Below are 16894 nucleotides of genomic sequence, written 5' to 3'. Positions count from 1 at the left end.
AGTAAATGTTATTGGAAAATTAATTACCTTTTTGAAGGCAATTAGTGCCTTGTATTGAATAATTCCAAGCAGCTGCGGTAAAGATGAATGCGGGTTACGGGATTCAGCGGTTCTGCAAAACGAAAGACCGCGTAGCCCAAAAAAGGAGAGGTAGAAATAATAGGAATGCTAATTACCTTTTAAAGGCAATGAATTGCCTTGAATCGATTGTATCAGCCAATGGGCTTTTGTGATTCCCTCAGTGGCTACGATGGCGGATCCTACGTGACTCGTCTCACGGGTGCAATGGCGGTTTGCTTCTCCACGGGAGGGTTCCAGAAAGGTCGGAGTTTCAACGTCCAATTTGGTTCGAAGGACCAAATCTTCGATGGATCAGCGGAGAACAGTAGTTCTGTGTTAAATTTTCTTCTTTCAGGGCACCACAGAGCACAACGGGAACACGAAAGTCTTTTGAAATCGATTTCTTTTATTTTTAGATTCCTATTATTTCTAATATCACGCCGATATAGAGCACAAGTGAATAGCTACAGACTTCTGTAATTTAATTACTAACGTAACTAGGTCACTACTTTTATTTCTAACTTCTAAAAATATAATTCAAAAAAACTACACTGAACTTTCGGTTTCACTTTGTTTGTTGTGATTCTGGTTCGCTGTCGATGGGTGTCGAGTTGTCGCACGAAAAGAGGACGAGCACGTTGACAAGTCGGCCTTTTATAGGGGATTCCTATAATATATATTCCTAGACCGGATAGAGTGAGACCGACAATTCTCTTTTTAGCCGGGCGCCATGATCGACGAACGAGAATGGTTTATGCTGTCGGTCCATGAGGGTTGACTCCTAGATGGCGCGCCGATACACTTTTCGTCGATGTACGAACAATAGGTAAAGTGCGGATATGGCGGAAATTAGATCTTAACACTATGGTCCGTTTGTAAAATTCGACGATCACCAAACATTAATTGGTACCCTAATGCTAATGGAACACTATGCTTTTTTCAGTATTAAGCTCAAGGTAAAACTCAATGGTAGCATCCAAGGGGCAAGACAGCTCCTCAATGAGCAATTTCAGAGTTGCTTTTGGGGCACCTCGAGTAACTCACATTGCTTAGTGAGCAAGAACGCTGTCTTTTGCTTTCTCACTTTTCGCATCACAGCAACATATGGAGGTGCGAAGCCGAAAAGCTGTTGTCAAGCAAAACAACAACCAAAATCGGAGACTTTCGGCCTACAACTCCAGGGGAGTATGATTGCGATTCTGAAGTCCTAAATTTTTTCGGTTCCCAGCTCCCGGGATCGCTCTTCGAATGGCCTACGAATTAAAAACAAGTATCAATACGTCCGTGGGCTGAGGACTAAAATCGACTCGATTTTCTTGGCTGTTGCGGAGGTTGAATATGATTTGATCGTACTGATGTGGAAACGTGACGTCCCTGAACAGTCGAAAATCGCGCGGTGGAGGCTTTCTGGCTGCTGACTCAACTAGCCTAACCAACTACCTATGTAACTCGCCCATTTACAGCCTGCTGGGACAGCTCTGGATTGTCGTGGAATTTCCACAGAACATTCTCATTTTTGGCGTTGTCTACCTGTTGACTGCACGATCATCCGTGAGCATCATCGTTAGGTCTCGATTGAGTCACCGCTCTACCGTACTATTATTTGGTGACTACAACCAAGCGGGTTTACAGTGGCGCTTTACCGACAGCGGCACACTATTCATTGACCCACTGCTATCGCATATGCCGGTGGCTTGCTGTACTTTTTTGGACGGATTTAACTAACACGGGTTTAGTTTGAGCTTGAGCTAGTTCGACCGCCCACGGTTGCTACTCTGTTATTGCCAGATCAGCTGTAATTACACAGAGAACCAATAGACGATGCTTGGGACTAGCAATCATCCTCAATGTGTAAAAACTGGTGATCTTAAATTAGGCAATACCGGCGCCGGCCGCGCCCGAACACAGGTCAAGAAAGGAATGGGTAGGAATGTGTTGACGTGACACTCGCTTTGATGGAAGCCGAGAACACCTCTGCACTTCCACGAGGAATCACTGGGATGTTGGATAAAAGGGTTGGGTTTGCAGCAGGGTTCGTTTTGGTAAACGATAAGGTGAATTGATGTCCTAACGATCATATAACGCGAAGGAGCTTGGGACTAAACCCACGGTCTTCTGCTCAGTAAGCAAAAACGTTTGCCACTAGGCAGACGAGCACCTTTTTAATCACCGAGTTGCTGTTAGTACCATGTAGTCATATTAACAAATAAAACGATTGACGAATCTTGAATGTGGAAGGGCCTGATATTAGACTCATGATGTTCTGCTCAGTAAGCAAAAACGGTTGCTCTAAGGCCACCGAGCCCCTAAATTCACATAATATCGTTGCTCAAATTTTTGTATCCATTCAAACCCGGAACCAACGACAACAACGAGTTTCGCAAAAAAAACGATACACAAGCGATTTTACCATAAATCTCTTTGATATGTAAGGACCTGGGACCGCGTTTTTCTGCTCAGTAAGCAGGCCACTGTAACCGACGATCTTTCAAATCCGAAAACTAAAAACTACGAAAAAGTACTTAGGCCTTCATTAAGTTCCACGTGTCGTTCAATGACAGGGTCCTATCCAGGATTACATCTGAAAAATCCAACTCTGGCCAACGCCCACCCTAAACCTAAACCTGTTCTAATCCACCTGAAATGACTAACGAATGGAAGACTTTGACTACCCAGCCATGCAATAGTCTCATTCCGTGCCTTATGGCAACTTGATGATTCTATTGCGCTCATCTTCTGGCACCACCCAGGGAAGACTAGGTCCTGTACCCAATGCTTAACTTATCTCCATTCCACTCAGCTACTCGCAATTTCTTGTAACATAGTGGGCGGAATATTATTATATGAGACAATTCAATGCAGACGTCTTTCCAAATTTGGCAGATCGACAGGTAATCGGTGAGTTACCACGATAGTTGTTATTCACCAACTCGACAACGTCCCATCGTCAACGCCTGCTATGAGAATTTCCCATTGCAGACGCCAACGAAATGACGTCGTTGAGCTATCGATCAACTACCCTGGTTATCGCCTGGTACCTTATAGCACGATGCTAGGAGGCGAACCGGAAGAATCGATGAGCTACCTCTCCCCCCGGATTTAACTTACACGGGTTTAGTCAAGAAACACTTTTCCCAACCGAAACGGACGTTTGTTAGATCTTGTCCTGGCAAATGATTTCGCATTACCGGCCACTAATCAGTCTAGATGCTGACCATTCCGCTCTCGTCGTGTCATTCAGGTTACCTAACTCCGATTTCAAATAGACAAAATCTACATTTTCTCAATTCTCAATTCTCTTCATCGACTCTCTCTTTCGTAAATAAGTCGACAGTGAGCATGCATAAGGGCGTAAACGCGATGATCGATTCTCTTCGTCGATTTTCTCTTTTGTTAATAGCTTGCTAGATTTCGACAGTGAGCATGCATAAGGGCGTAAACGCGATGATCGATTCTCTTCGTCGATTTTCTCTTTTGTTAATAACTCGCTAGATTCAACGTTTCTCGGTGCATTTGCCGTTGTTTTTGATAGCCAATACAACCTGTTACAACTCTGCATTGAACAAATTCTAGAGCATTGTTTCGCTTAGCTGTAGCAATGCAAAGAGAAAATCTATGAAGAGAATCGATCATACCGTATACGCCCTTATGCATGCTCACTGTCGATATGAAGGCGTTAAACGGAGTAAGCCAAGGAGTAAACAGACAGTAAATCGATGAACGTCGATTTAATTTTGAGGTACATTGAGTTACTCGCGAGTTACTCGCAGCAAAAACGGAACTCAGAGTAAAGCTGTCTCACCCCTTGGTAGCATCCATTGACTATTTTCAGCAACCAAAATTTAAAGGTAAATTTCACTGTATTTACCTATCAAAATTAGAAAGGGTCTAGTATAAGAGAGGAGCTGGTTTTAAGCCCAACGAACTGTCAAAGCCAGAGCCAATTGAGCAGCGCCTATCTTGATAACATTGGTAGTGTTGCTGGAAATCACCTAGGCATAGGTTGCCAAGGCAGTTTGTTTTGAATCCGCTACTCTTTTATACTAGACCCTTTCTAGGATTGATATGGGGTTGCCAGCCTACTGATCGAAACCGATTCACTAACTTCAACACTTATTTTTTAGACCCGTCGGCATTTACATCTTCTTCCCGGATTTTCGAGTATTTCACTTGACTGTCAATAGCCATCTGATCTGATTCCTCACGAACGGCAATTCGATCCCGGTCCAGACGAAACTACCTTACCGTTGCGGTTAGCCATCACAACAATTGGGGACCACGTTTAGTTTTATCGGCACTTCTACTTCGTCGAGTTTCCCGATCGCTTTCACTACACGGCGAATGAGAACGACTCAAATTTGAGTTTAGTTCACTCATAATCGCCAAAAGTGCAGGAACTCAGCGATGAGTAAAATTTGTCCCATGGTTTCCTGTGGAAAACCTAAAAAATCTGCCGGAAAATGAGGAAATTGACGAAAATTGTATTCAGTCTCGGAGTAGTACCAATAGACTGAGTGAATCCAATCTTTACTTTTCTAGAATTCAGGAATTTTTCCCTGGAAAATCCTGGGAAAACATGAGGCAAATTAAGTCATCGCTGAGTTCCTGCACTTTTGGCGATTATGAGTGAACTAAACTCAAATTTGAGTCGTTCTCATTCGCCGTGTATTTTGTCCTCCAAATCCAACCAAGGTCCTATTGGTCGTTTCACTATTACCGGCTTTCTCTGACCCTGAGTTGATCAGAGCGTTCAATTTCCACGACTCGCACAAAGTTATTTTCTTCGTCTACTACCTGTATTCTCGAAGGTGTAGGTCTTCGATGACTTCGGATTCGGACAATTTTTCGCCATATGGCCAATAACACTACAATTGTAGCAGAATCTTTCATCAAACGCTGGACAAGACTCCACTTTATGCCCCGGCTGACTACATCTATTAGCACGTCGCTACCTTTTCAGCTGCGATATCAACTCTTCTACGGGCTCAATTCTTCCTCCCAACTGCACGCGGGACTTAGAGACGAACTTTCCCAATCCAGCGATCACGTATTTCAATATTATTACACCTTCACCAAAGCCACTTGAGACGACACATACTCTGCGATCGTCTCATCTCTCATTTTCCGACGCTTGGTCGCGAGCCGATAGGTAAGCTCGCGACCAACTTCGCCGAAAATAGAGCCCCTTGGCTTCATTTTGCCCACCAGCCCACCACAATTTAGCGGACCCTTCTAGATTCAAACGAACACAATGAAATTTTGTCAGCCCTTCCCATCCGTAATGCACAGCAGTAGTTTCGATCTCTTGTATCCAGTCTTTGGCCGAAAGACAGGTTGCTTGCTTCGGATCGAAGTTTCTTTTTTTTTACGTTGGACTACGTCTTTAATTTCTATACTGGGGTTCACATTTAAAAAAAATCTAAATTCAGACATGTAACGAAAAACCCCATACAAGGACGCAACGATAGAGCGCAAATCGAACAAACTACACATTGCGCATGTCACATGAGTGAGCTCAATGTCCGGTTGACCGCTCACCATTTCACTAATGAAAGGAAGGGAGGAGAAAAGCAGCGATCATAAAAAACGCTTGTCAAATCGTTTTCTTCGTCATTTGCTTTCGAGCAACGGACGGATAAGCGTCGGACAGTGCATGTCGGATTACTCCATCACTATTGAGAAATGATGAAGTATTCGATTTTTTTACAGTTGTAATTCTTGCATTCATTGCAAGGATCCGACTATAATTGAAAGGTCCCGCTATTTAAACCCTTCGGAGCAGAGTTACTTCCACTCACTTGCTATAAAAAATTGTGTTTCCGAATTATGAACACATTAGATGTGATAATGATAATTAGTACTTGTAAGTTACAAGAAGAGGTCGTGACGTATGTGTTTGACACATTACACCTGTCAACATTGCTTTCAATGCGTCACAATCAACGATTTAACGATTCGTGAGCGCTCACTCAGAGTGAACGCTCGCGAATCATAAGATCGCCGATTGTGACGTTCTGAAAGCGAAATTGACAGGTTTTATGAGTCAAACACATCCTTTACACCCTTTTCTTGTTACTTACAAGTACAGCATGTCATTATATCATCTAATGATCTCATAATTTAGAAAACCATTGTTTTATAGCAAGTGAGTGGAAGCAACCCTGCTTCGGAGTGTTGAAACACCCTCCAAAGCGCGCCCTTTTGTCAGTCAAAATAAGATTCCTTGGCAACAAAATTAAGGTATGACACCGATAATGATCATGCATCAGAACCCTAGTCTTAACCACTTCAAACTGGAGAACAACGAATAGAATATTAGGAACCACATAGGTGAAGACTAACTCATTTTTTCCTTGTTTCAAGATCATCCTCGGTGGACAAAGCCGAGTCTTGTCACTATCAACAAGGCATAAAAAGCAAAAAGGACTAAGATGTGTTCCTTTGATTACTGAAAAATCTTGTTCCCCTAGTTTGAAGTAGTCAGGACAAGGAATCGGTGGTAGATCTAACATCCCGTAACGTACCACGAAAAGGTGATCTACCCACGTTACGGGGCTTGAATTTACTTATTAGCTCTCGTAGCTCACGGAAATCTGGCCGTCGAACCGCCTCACGTGCATGATTACTTTCCGAATTTCTCGTAGCAACAAGTTCGCTGTATGTCTTCAAAAATGCCTTAGTCTTTAAGCATCAATCTGATTACATTTTTACGACTGAGCAATCCTGTTAGGCCACATTTTTCTATAAATGAAATACACGCACTACAAAATGAGCCTGATTCCGAGTTGCCGATAATATAAAAACTGGTTAACATGCAGCTCTAATGGAAAGGTTGCCGAAGAAAAAGAGGCAGCCGACAATAGTCGCACTCACCTGAGAAGTTTGGAGCGTTGTAAAAACGCTTTCAAACGGTTTTGAACAATTCTGTCGATTAGAAGGGATAGACAAGCATGCAGCAGATAAATGTAAGCAAACAAACAATTCTTATGAGTGTGGGACGCTTAGAAAATTCTCCTATGTTGATGTTGCGGAAATTCCCAGTCGATGGATGGTCTCGAAGCTGGTACTGAAATCGCGCCGAAATGAATTGGCGCTGTAGACGACGTTGGGGCGTTGATGTTTTACACGTGGCGGAAATGGCAAAATGGCCGCTCTGTCGAAACGGTTTGTTTCCTTCCGGCTTTCCTCTCAAGCCGGGACTTTTGACGCAGAATCGTGGGGTCGAGAGTCGCGCTTTATCTCGAGATGCGGTGTGTCGAGCTTCGGCCATATATCGCTAGAAGCGAATCCTACATAAAAAGCCGTCGAACGGCTGTTCGACGCGTTAACAATAAAATTTCCACACAAAACAATTATCCACGAATTACCTTTTCTCTACGTACGCACACACAAAAATTGACCGCACGTCAACTTTGACCTAACTGCTGAACTTTAGGCTAAACGAAGGAAACAAAAGTAACATTAAATTCGATCACTAGACTTCTCACATTTTTATAGGTACCAATTAAAACACACCGCGACACAAGAAAACTATTTCACGCACTCTCGCCTCTTCCACGGTCCAGGTCAAAATGGACGAGTGGACGTTCCGAAAACCCTCAGATCAAATCGTGATCATAGTCTTCGTGGCCGGAAGTACGTCAATTACCGAAGTAATTAACGACCTTTTCAAACGACAAATCTCATCAACTACGATCTCGAGCCGATTGAACACTCTATCTCTTTCTCGCTCGTACCGTTTGATTAAACTGTCTCGCTTCAATCTATTTCTGGTTTGATTGATTTTTTTACGAGAGAGAATGTTCGGATTCGAACCTCGGACTTTACGACGAGTCTCGCAAACCAGTGAACGTTTCCAGTGGCGGAACAAATGAAATTATAAGCCGAGGAATGCCATCACCGATCGAAGCAGAAAATGTGTCATTTTTGGATATTTTGGGCTCACCACAATCATCGCAATCTACCTCCAACTCGTCATCACACGATGCCAGCAGTAGTAACAGCAATAGCTGCAATATTTCATCGGGCATGAGCAATGGTTCCCATCAGCAGCTATCGCTGGCGTCCTTTTCGTCTCTTGAATGTCCTGACAGTGCCAGCATACTGAGCCTGAGTGGGTCCAACACGGCCTCGTCGCCAGTTATCAGCACCAGCAATCCCTTCCATTTCTCCGGATTGTCAATGTCCAGCTCCAGTCTGAGCTCACCGGAGATTGGCAGCAAGGGAGGCAATGGAGGAGGAGGTGGGGGTGGCGGCGGCAGTGGCAGCGGTGGCCAATCGCCAACCTACTACGGTAGCAGTGTGCACTAGTCGAAGAACTATGACGATTTTCGATTCGACAGCGACATCAGTTTATCCGGATCAAACGGCGCAAACAGTTTAACCTCAGAGACGTTAAAGCTGCTGCAGCGTAATATGGGCACTTATGACTGCTCCATGCCGACATCCCCCAACACATCCTCCACGGAGCAATGCACACGATATTTTCGCGGATCGCAACAACTCGGCGACCTGAATCAGAGCTTCGAGGCAAACCACATCCTCCCTCTTAGGTGGTAATCAGTCTCTGTCACGTTCCAATTCCCCGCCCGACAACGACTCCAGTTTGCTGTCCAATTTCGATAGCACCAACATTTTGGACATGATCAATTATCTCACCATCAGCCAACAGCAGCAGAAAGGGGAATAACCAGCAGCATTATACCAACAACGGTAGCAGCATTGGTAGCAGTAGTAACAATAACAACAACAGCAGCTCCCAGTATAGTCAGATACCGAATATGAGTCAGTTCTATCCGCATCAATCACAGGGAGGATCTTCATTCGGGAATGAAAATTGCAACAGTCAACCTAGTAGTAGCAACGGTGGCAATAGTTTCGCTACTGACTATGAACGGCTGCAAAATTTGCAGGCATCTCACTGCGTCCTAGCAAGAAGAACGGTCGACTTGTTTCGCGCTCCGTTAATTTGGAAGTTTTCTCGCTATTATCTGACGTAAATAATCAGTTTTTTCTCGCTTAGTGATTCCTGGCATAATTCCCGATAAATTTATCAAAAAGTGAGTTTTTTTTTCTGAGAAGAAAGTGTGTTTTCGGCATCATCGGAAGGAAAATTGTTTTTGCGATTGCCAATTCGCCAACCATTTTGCGCACCATCGGTGCGTGGTCACGCATACCTGTGCACGGATCATCGTCATCGAGTGTCAGCATCTGCCTCCACATTCAAACCGCTCATCCATCTCGTGTGTTCAGCTGAGTGCCGAGCTTCATACAAGCACACACCAACGAAGACCGCCCGCACACGCGGATCGAAGATCATCAAAGCTGCGCGTCGCTCCGCTGCTGCTGTGTAAACGCTCGGTGGTAGTAGTATAGGATTATCAGATAAGTTTTTGTTCTTGTTTCTTTCTCTCTCCCATCAGTTAAATTTTAAGTTTGTGTTTCTGTGTTTGTATTTTTTTTTTTTTTTCGTGTATTGTGTCCGAGTAATTTTGATTATCGTTGCAGTGGTAGAGCGTTTTTCGCTCCCACTAGTACGGCAAAATGGACATTTTGTCGGAAGACGAAATGGACGTTTTGTCGGAAGATGACACCACTTTGCCACGCGATAGCAAGAAGGGTCGAAAACGTCTGTCATCCCAGAAATCAGATGATGTCATCCCTGGTTCGTCATCTCAGTCTGGTAATGGGCAGGGACAGATAAGCCCCCGATCGCGAGCCTACCCAGAAGACTCGACTGGCCCATGGGTTGTTTACTTTCAGCCCAAAAAGAAACCTTTGAATGTAATGCAAATTACTAATGATCTGACGAAGCGGTTCTCGGCCGTGACCGAAATCTCGAAGGTGAGGTACAATAAACTTCGCGTTGTCGTCTCTAACCTGAAACAAGCTAACGAGATTGCTGCCTCCCAGCTCTTTACACTCGAGTATAGAGTGTACATCCCAGCTCGTAATGTGGAGATCGAAGGTGTGGTCACCGAAGCGAGTCTGACCCCCGAGATCTTGGCGAAGCAAGCGGTTGGCCGTTTCAAAAACCCCTTGCTTCCCACGGTTGAGATACTGGAAGTCCAGAAGCTGAACTCAGTATCTTTCAGCGAGGGTAAAAAGAGCTTTACCCCCACAGACTCGTTTCGAGTGACCTTTTCTGGTTCAGCCCTTCCTCACTACATCGAGTTGGGAAAACTTCGGCTACCTGTGCGTTTGTTTGTTCCTCGGGTCATGAACTGCCAAAACTGCAAACAGTTGGGACATACGGCCTCTCACTGTGGCAGCAAGGCACGCTGTTCCAAATGCGGGGAGAAGCACGAGGATGGCGCCTGCACAGTCACTGCACCAAAATGCGTGTACTGTAAGGGAACTCCTCATGGTCTCTCATCGTGCCCGGCGTACAAACAACGCGGGGAGAAACTAGAACGCTCTCTTAAGGAGCGTTCCAGGCAGTCTTTTGCAGCAATGCTAAAAACAGCCACACCATCAACCAACGACAAAAATCCCTTTGCTGTTTTGTCTGATGACGAGTCTGACTCTGACTTGGCTGAGGAGGGAGTTTCTTTCAGTTTTCCGGAAGGTTCTGCACGGAAACGAAAACGCATCCGTTCGCGGAAAGTTGCAGATAAGGAACCCCAAATCAGCTTGCCCAAATCAAGGAGTGATGGAAAAAAGGAAGTTTCAACTCCTCCTGGTTTCCGCAGAACTGACTATAACCAGAACTTTCCATCTCTCCCGGGGACATCAAAAACCCCTGATGGCCCATTTTTAAGAACAGAAGCCCCTTCTTCATCCGGGTTGTTCTCATTTGATAAAATTGTGGACGATATTCTCAAGTACCTCAATATTTCTGATCCTCTCAAAAGCATTGTTCTGGCAATGCTTCCTTCTGTGAAGACCCTCTTGAAGCAATTGACATTGAAGTGGCCCCTCATTGCAGCAATCATTTCCTTCGATGGATAATTTTCCAAACGAGGTCGAGGATTTGATCACTGTTCTACAGTGGAATTGTCGAAGTCTCATTCCTAAATTAGATTCTTTTAAGTTTTTAATTCACAATAATGATTGTGATGCATTTGCTGTTTGTGAAACTTGGCTCTCTTCAGATATCGATCTTCCTTTTTATGATTTTAACATTATTCGACTGGATCGTGAGGATTCGCGTGGAGGAGGGGTACTTTTGGGGATCAAAAAGTGCCATTCCTTCTATAGAGTGAATCTTCCACAATTTCCAGGTATTGAAGTTGTTGCATGTCAGGCTATTATTAAAGGTAAGAGCCTTTGTATTGCTTCTGTTTATATTCCTCCTAGAGCCGTTGTTAATCGCAAACAACTTTCAGATATCGGTTCGGTACTTCCTGCTCCACGGTTGATTATGGGAGATTTGAATTCCCACGGTACAGGCTGGGGGGAACTGCATGATGACAACCGTTCTACTTTGATATATGACCTCTGCGACAGCTTTAATATGACAATTCTTAACAATGGAGAAGTAACACGTTTGGCTGGCCCATCCTCGAATGGAAGTAGATTAGACCTCACACTTTGCTCTAACTCATTATCGTTGGATTGCACGTGGAATGTGATCCAAGATCCCCACGGTAGTGATCACTTGCCGATCAAAGTTTCAGTTGCCAGTGGGTTCAATCCGTCGGAACCCGTTAACGTCGCGTACGATCTTACCCGTAATATCGATTGGACAAAGTTCAAGAATGTGATAGAAGATGCCCTAACGTCGGTAGAAGGGCTTCCACCGTTGGAGGAATATAACTTCCTCTCCAATCTGATCTTGGACAGCGCGCTTCAAGCTCAAACTCGGCCGGTTCCAGGAACGTCTTTCCGTAGGAAACCTCCTTCCCCTTGGTGGGACCAGCAATGCACTGAGGTTTATCGTAAAAAGTCCGACGCGTTTAAGCTTTTCCGGAAACGTGGAACACCCGTACATTTCGAAGCGTACTCGGCTCTTGAACGCGAACTCAAGAGCCTCATCAAAGCCAAGAAACGCGGATACTGGCGGCAATTCGTGGACGGATTATCGCGCGAAACGTCGATGAATACGCTTTGGAATGCGGCGCGAAGGATGCGTAACCGGTCTTCAAACAACGAGAGCGAGGAGTACTCCGATAGTTGGATTCTCAAGTTCGCGCGAAAAGTATGTCCTGATTCTGTGCCGGCACAGATGATTCCTCGCGAAACGACGAATTCGGTAGACGAGATCAGCCAGCCTTTTTCAATGCTGGAGCTCTCACTCGCGCTCCTTTCGTGTGGCAATTCGGCTCCGGGGGCTGATAGAATCAAGTTCAACTTGTTGAAGAACCTCCCAGACGTCGCTAAGAGGCGCATGTTGAACTTGTTTTGTCAGTTCCTGGAGTTCAATATTGTTCCAGATGATTGGAGGCGAGTGAGAGTTATAGCCATTAAAAAGCCTGGAAAACCCGCTTCAGATCATAACTCGTATCGTCCCATCGCGATGTTATCGTGCATTCGAAAATTGTTGGAGAAAATGATCCTTTTTCGCCTCGACAAATGGGTTGAGACGAACCACCTACTCTCAGATACTCAATTTGGTTTCCGTAGGGGCAAGGGAACGAACGACTGTCTCGCGTTGCTTTCCACTGAAATTCAGTTGGCTTTTGCTAATAAAGAGCAAATGGCGTCTGTCTTCTTGGATATTAAGGGGGCTTTTGATTCAGTATCGGTTGAAGTCCTTTCAGACAAACTCCACGCTTGTGGCCTTTCTCCATTAATTAATAACTTTTTGTACAATTTGCTGTCAGAGAAACATATGAGCTTTTCTCATGGAAACTCTACAGCTTCACGATTTAGCTACATGGGTCTCCCCCAGGGCTCATGTTTAAGCCCCCTTCTGTATAATTTCTACGTCAGAGAAATTGACAATTGTCTAAGGGACAACTGCACGTTGAGACAACTTGCAGATGACGGAGTAGTGTCTATGACAGGACCCAGAGAGGCCGACCTGCAAGGACCCTTACAGGATACCTTAGACAATTTGTCTACTTGGGCTATCCAGCTAGGTATCGAATTCTCCACGGAGAAAACTGAGTTGGTCGTTTTTTCTAGGAAGCATAGCCCAGCACAACCAAAGCTTCAACTTTTGGGTAAACCGATCACTCATTCTATGTCCTTCAAATATCTTGGGGTCTGGTTCGATTCAAAATGCACCTGGAGATCCCACATTGAGTATCTGAAGCGGAAATGCCAACAAAGGATCAATTTTCTCCGAACAATTACCGGAACGTGGTGGGAGGCCCATCCGCAAGATCTTCTAACGTTGTACCGGACAACGATTTTATCGGTTTTAGAATACGGTAGTTTTTGTTTCCAGTCGGCGGCTAAAACTCACATCATCAAACTGGAACGGATCCAGTATCGCTGTCTTCGTATCGCGTTAGGATGCATGCACTCGACTCATACAATGAGTCTCGAAGTGTTAGCGGGCATGTTGCCACTCTCTGATCGGTTTTCGGAATTATCCCTCAGGCTCCTCACCCGTTGTGAAATTATGAACCCACTGGTGATTGCAAACTTTGAGAAGCTTCTTGAGCTAAACCCTCAAACTCGTTTTATGTCATTGTACTACGTGTACATAACACAGGATGTCAGCCCTTCGCAGCATAATCCCTATCGTGTTTGCTTCTCCGACTTCGACAGTTCTGTTCATTTTGATTTATCAATGACGCAAGAGATTCGCGGAATCCCAGAGCATCATCGTTCCATGATTGCTCCGTCAATTTTCGCTGCAAAGTTTGGCCAAGTTGATTCCGCAAGATCGTTCTTCACAGATGGATCACTAATAGAGGCGTCCGCTGGTTTTGGTATTTATAACGAATTTCATAGCGCCTCTCGAATGCTTCATGCTCCTTGTTCCGTATATGTTGCTGAACTGGCGGCAATACATTATACGATAGAAACGATCGCCTCACTTGCACCAGATCATTATTTTATTTTTACGGATAGTCTCAGTTCTGTCGAGGCTATTCGCTCCATGAGGCCGGTAAAGCACTCCTCGTATTTTCTCATGAAAATACGAGAGCTTCTAAGTGCTTTATCTTTAAGATCTTTTGTCATCACCTTTGCATGGGTCCCATCTCATTGCTCGATTGCGGGCAATGAGAAGGCGGACTCGCTTGCAAAGGTGGGCGCTATGGAAGGCGATATTTACGATCGACAAATCGCCTACGACGAATTTTTCTTCATTTATCGTCAACAGTCACTCGCCAGCTGGCAAAATAAATGGAGTGAAGGGAGTTTGGGACGATGGTTGTATTCAATTATCCCTAAGGTGTCGAAGTGTCCTTGGTTCAAAGGTTTGGAGGTGGGTCGAGACTTCATTCGTGTGATGTCTCGCCTCATGTCCAATCACTATTCACTAAGCGCTCACTTGTTCCGTGTTGGGCTGGGGGACAGTAATCTCTGTGAATGTGGACAAGGTTACCAGGACGCAGATCACATTATTTGGTCATGTGCTGAGCACCGTGGAGTCAGATCCGAGTTGTACGATTCCCTTCGCGCTCGAGGTAGACAACCTAATGTTCCAGTTCGGGATATTTTGGCTAGACGCGATCTGGAGTTTATGCAACTCATATATGTTTTCTTGAAGAATATTAACCATAGATTGTAAGTTTGATTAACCTTGTGTTTAGTTTGTGTTTTGTATGTGTGTGTGTATTTTTTTTTGTAGATTTGTTTCTGTAATAATTGTATAATTACAGAGTTGATATAACGTCGATAGGATTAAGTATTTGTTTTAGAAATAGTGAAATTTTTGAATCATAAATCATATTCCAAATCTCCTTTTCCCTCTCCCGATCCAAACAATTGTCATCCACTAACCTCGAGAAGACCGCGAGTAATCGGTTCCAATCCTTTAATTTTAGATTTAAGACATTTATAATGTATAAAGAAAATGATAACTTGGCTCTGTAAAGTTTATTCGAATGAGCCTGTACAAATAAAGTAATTAACAAAAAAAAAAAAAAAAAACATTTTGGACATGATCAATTATCTCACCATCAGCCAACAGCAGCAGAAAGGGGAATAACCAGCAGCATTATACCAACAACGGTAGCAGCATTGGTAGCAGTAGTAACAATAACAACAACAGCAGCTCCCAGTATAGTCAGATACCGAATATGAGTCAGTTCTATTCGCATCAATCACAGGGAGGATCTTCATTCGGGAATGAAAATTGCAACAGTCAACCTAGTAGTAGCAACGGTGGCAATAGTTTCGCTACTGACTATGAACGGCTGCAAAATTTGCAGGCACTGAACACATTGCGTATGTTGCAACAGTCGCAACAACTGTCGCAATTGCAGCTGCAGCAATATCATTTCAATAAACTGCTTCCGAGCTACAACAGTACTCAGCTCAAGAACTGGTCTTTGCAGAATTCACCTCCCTCGTCATCATGCAACGGTGCCAATGATATCAATCTGGACCGGATTGCACGATTTCACCGTTCATCAGCTGCACATTACGATGCGACTTGCACGTGGAGTGGTGTACTTCCCCCACGTTCCCATCGATTGGTGACATATTCGTCGAAATTTTTCCTCGGCGGGATGCCTTGGGATATCAGTGAACAATCACTAGTTCAGATCTTCAAGCCATTCGGCTCCATAAAGGTTGAATGGCCTGGCAAGAAACAACAGGCGACACAGCCCAAAGGTTACGTCTACATTATCTTCGAATCGGACAAACAGGTCAAAGCTTTATTGCAGACTTGTACCTATACAGACGCGAAAAGTTACAATGGTTCAAGCCGTGGTACCAGCTCATCATCGTCGGGTATTCTAACGTATTCATTCGGTGGGGAAGAACAGCAACAACAACTATCAGGACAACAACAACAGCTTGTGCATCAGAATAAACCCCTTCCAACACCGGGAGCTCGAATCAACTTCAAAATATCCTCCAAACGCATCAAATCGAAAGACGTTGAGGTTATTCCATGGAATATTGCCGATTCCAACTTTGTCAAGTCCACTTCGCAAAAACTTGATCCAACAAAGACCGTATTCGTTGGTGCGCTACATGGACAACTGACGGCGGAAGGTTTGGCTAAGATTATGAATGACTTGTTCGATGGAGTAGTGTACGTCGGCATCGATACAGACAAATACAAGTACCCGCTCGGTTCGGCACGAGTAACTTTCAACAATTCGCGCATTACTATCACTACAATTCGCTGCATGTCTCGCCCAAGTCGCCTTCGCCACCGTGCAATAACAGCAGCAGCAGTTCAGCAGATTCATCGCCAATCTCCTGTCACGGACCGGCCAATTTACACCAACAGCTGCAGCAACAGTTCGGCGGCCTCTAAACAGTGAGTGACAATCCTAATCTTCTCATTTCCTTTCCGACTGCATATGACTGCAGCACGTGTGGCCAAAGTCACATCATTCTGGTGTGAAGATTTGCACCAGCCGTTGTTATCTAGGTGTTATTTTTGATCATAAATGTTGCAACATTTTGTTTGTTACCTTCCTACCGTCGTAATCCTATGCGTTTTACGTATTTATCAATGCTCTACCTATGCATCAATCGGCCAATAATCATTCGTGAGATGTGAAACTAGTCGCGGATAGCGAAGTGTGGCACTGAAATACACCCGTCGAGGAATTTCTTTGGGAAATTTCTAGGCATGAAATATCCTCCATGCAAAGGAATTCCACCGGGAGGAAATCACTATTTCGCCTGCATCGATTCGTAATATCTCCAGCACGTTTGGCTGAACATTGTTGTATTTAGTAATAATAGTCTGAAATTATTATTTAAATTGCAACAAGTTGCAAAAACAAATGGCATACCATGGATTGAAATG

General features: G+C 44.3%; 1 protein-coding gene across 1 annotated transcript; it reads left to right on the top strand.

Moving 5' to 3' along the window:
• Positions 1-7631: 7631 nt before the first annotated feature.
• On the top strand, positions 7632-16400 carry LOC135713260 (cytoplasmic polyadenylation element-binding protein 1-like). The gene is given in 5 exon segments (XM_065236351.1): positions 7632-7695; positions 7859-8594; positions 8596-8739; positions 8741-8821; positions 15173-16400. Coding segments are annotated over 5 exon segments (2253 nt in total).
• The last annotated feature ends 494 nt before the right edge of the window (positions 16401-16894 follow it).

Source organism: Ochlerotatus camptorhynchus, unplaced genomic scaffold, assembly GCF_037179485.1.
Source record: "Ochlerotatus camptorhynchus isolate MF236.1 unplaced genomic scaffold, CSIRO-AGI_Acam_v1.1 ptg000550l, whole genome shotgun sequence".
NCBI classification, from domain to species: domain Eukaryota; kingdom Metazoa; phylum Arthropoda; class Insecta; order Diptera; family Culicidae; genus Ochlerotatus; species Ochlerotatus camptorhynchus.
The sequence above is the reverse complement of the archived record's forward strand: the minus strand, read 5'-3'. Positions and strand labels throughout refer to the sequence as shown.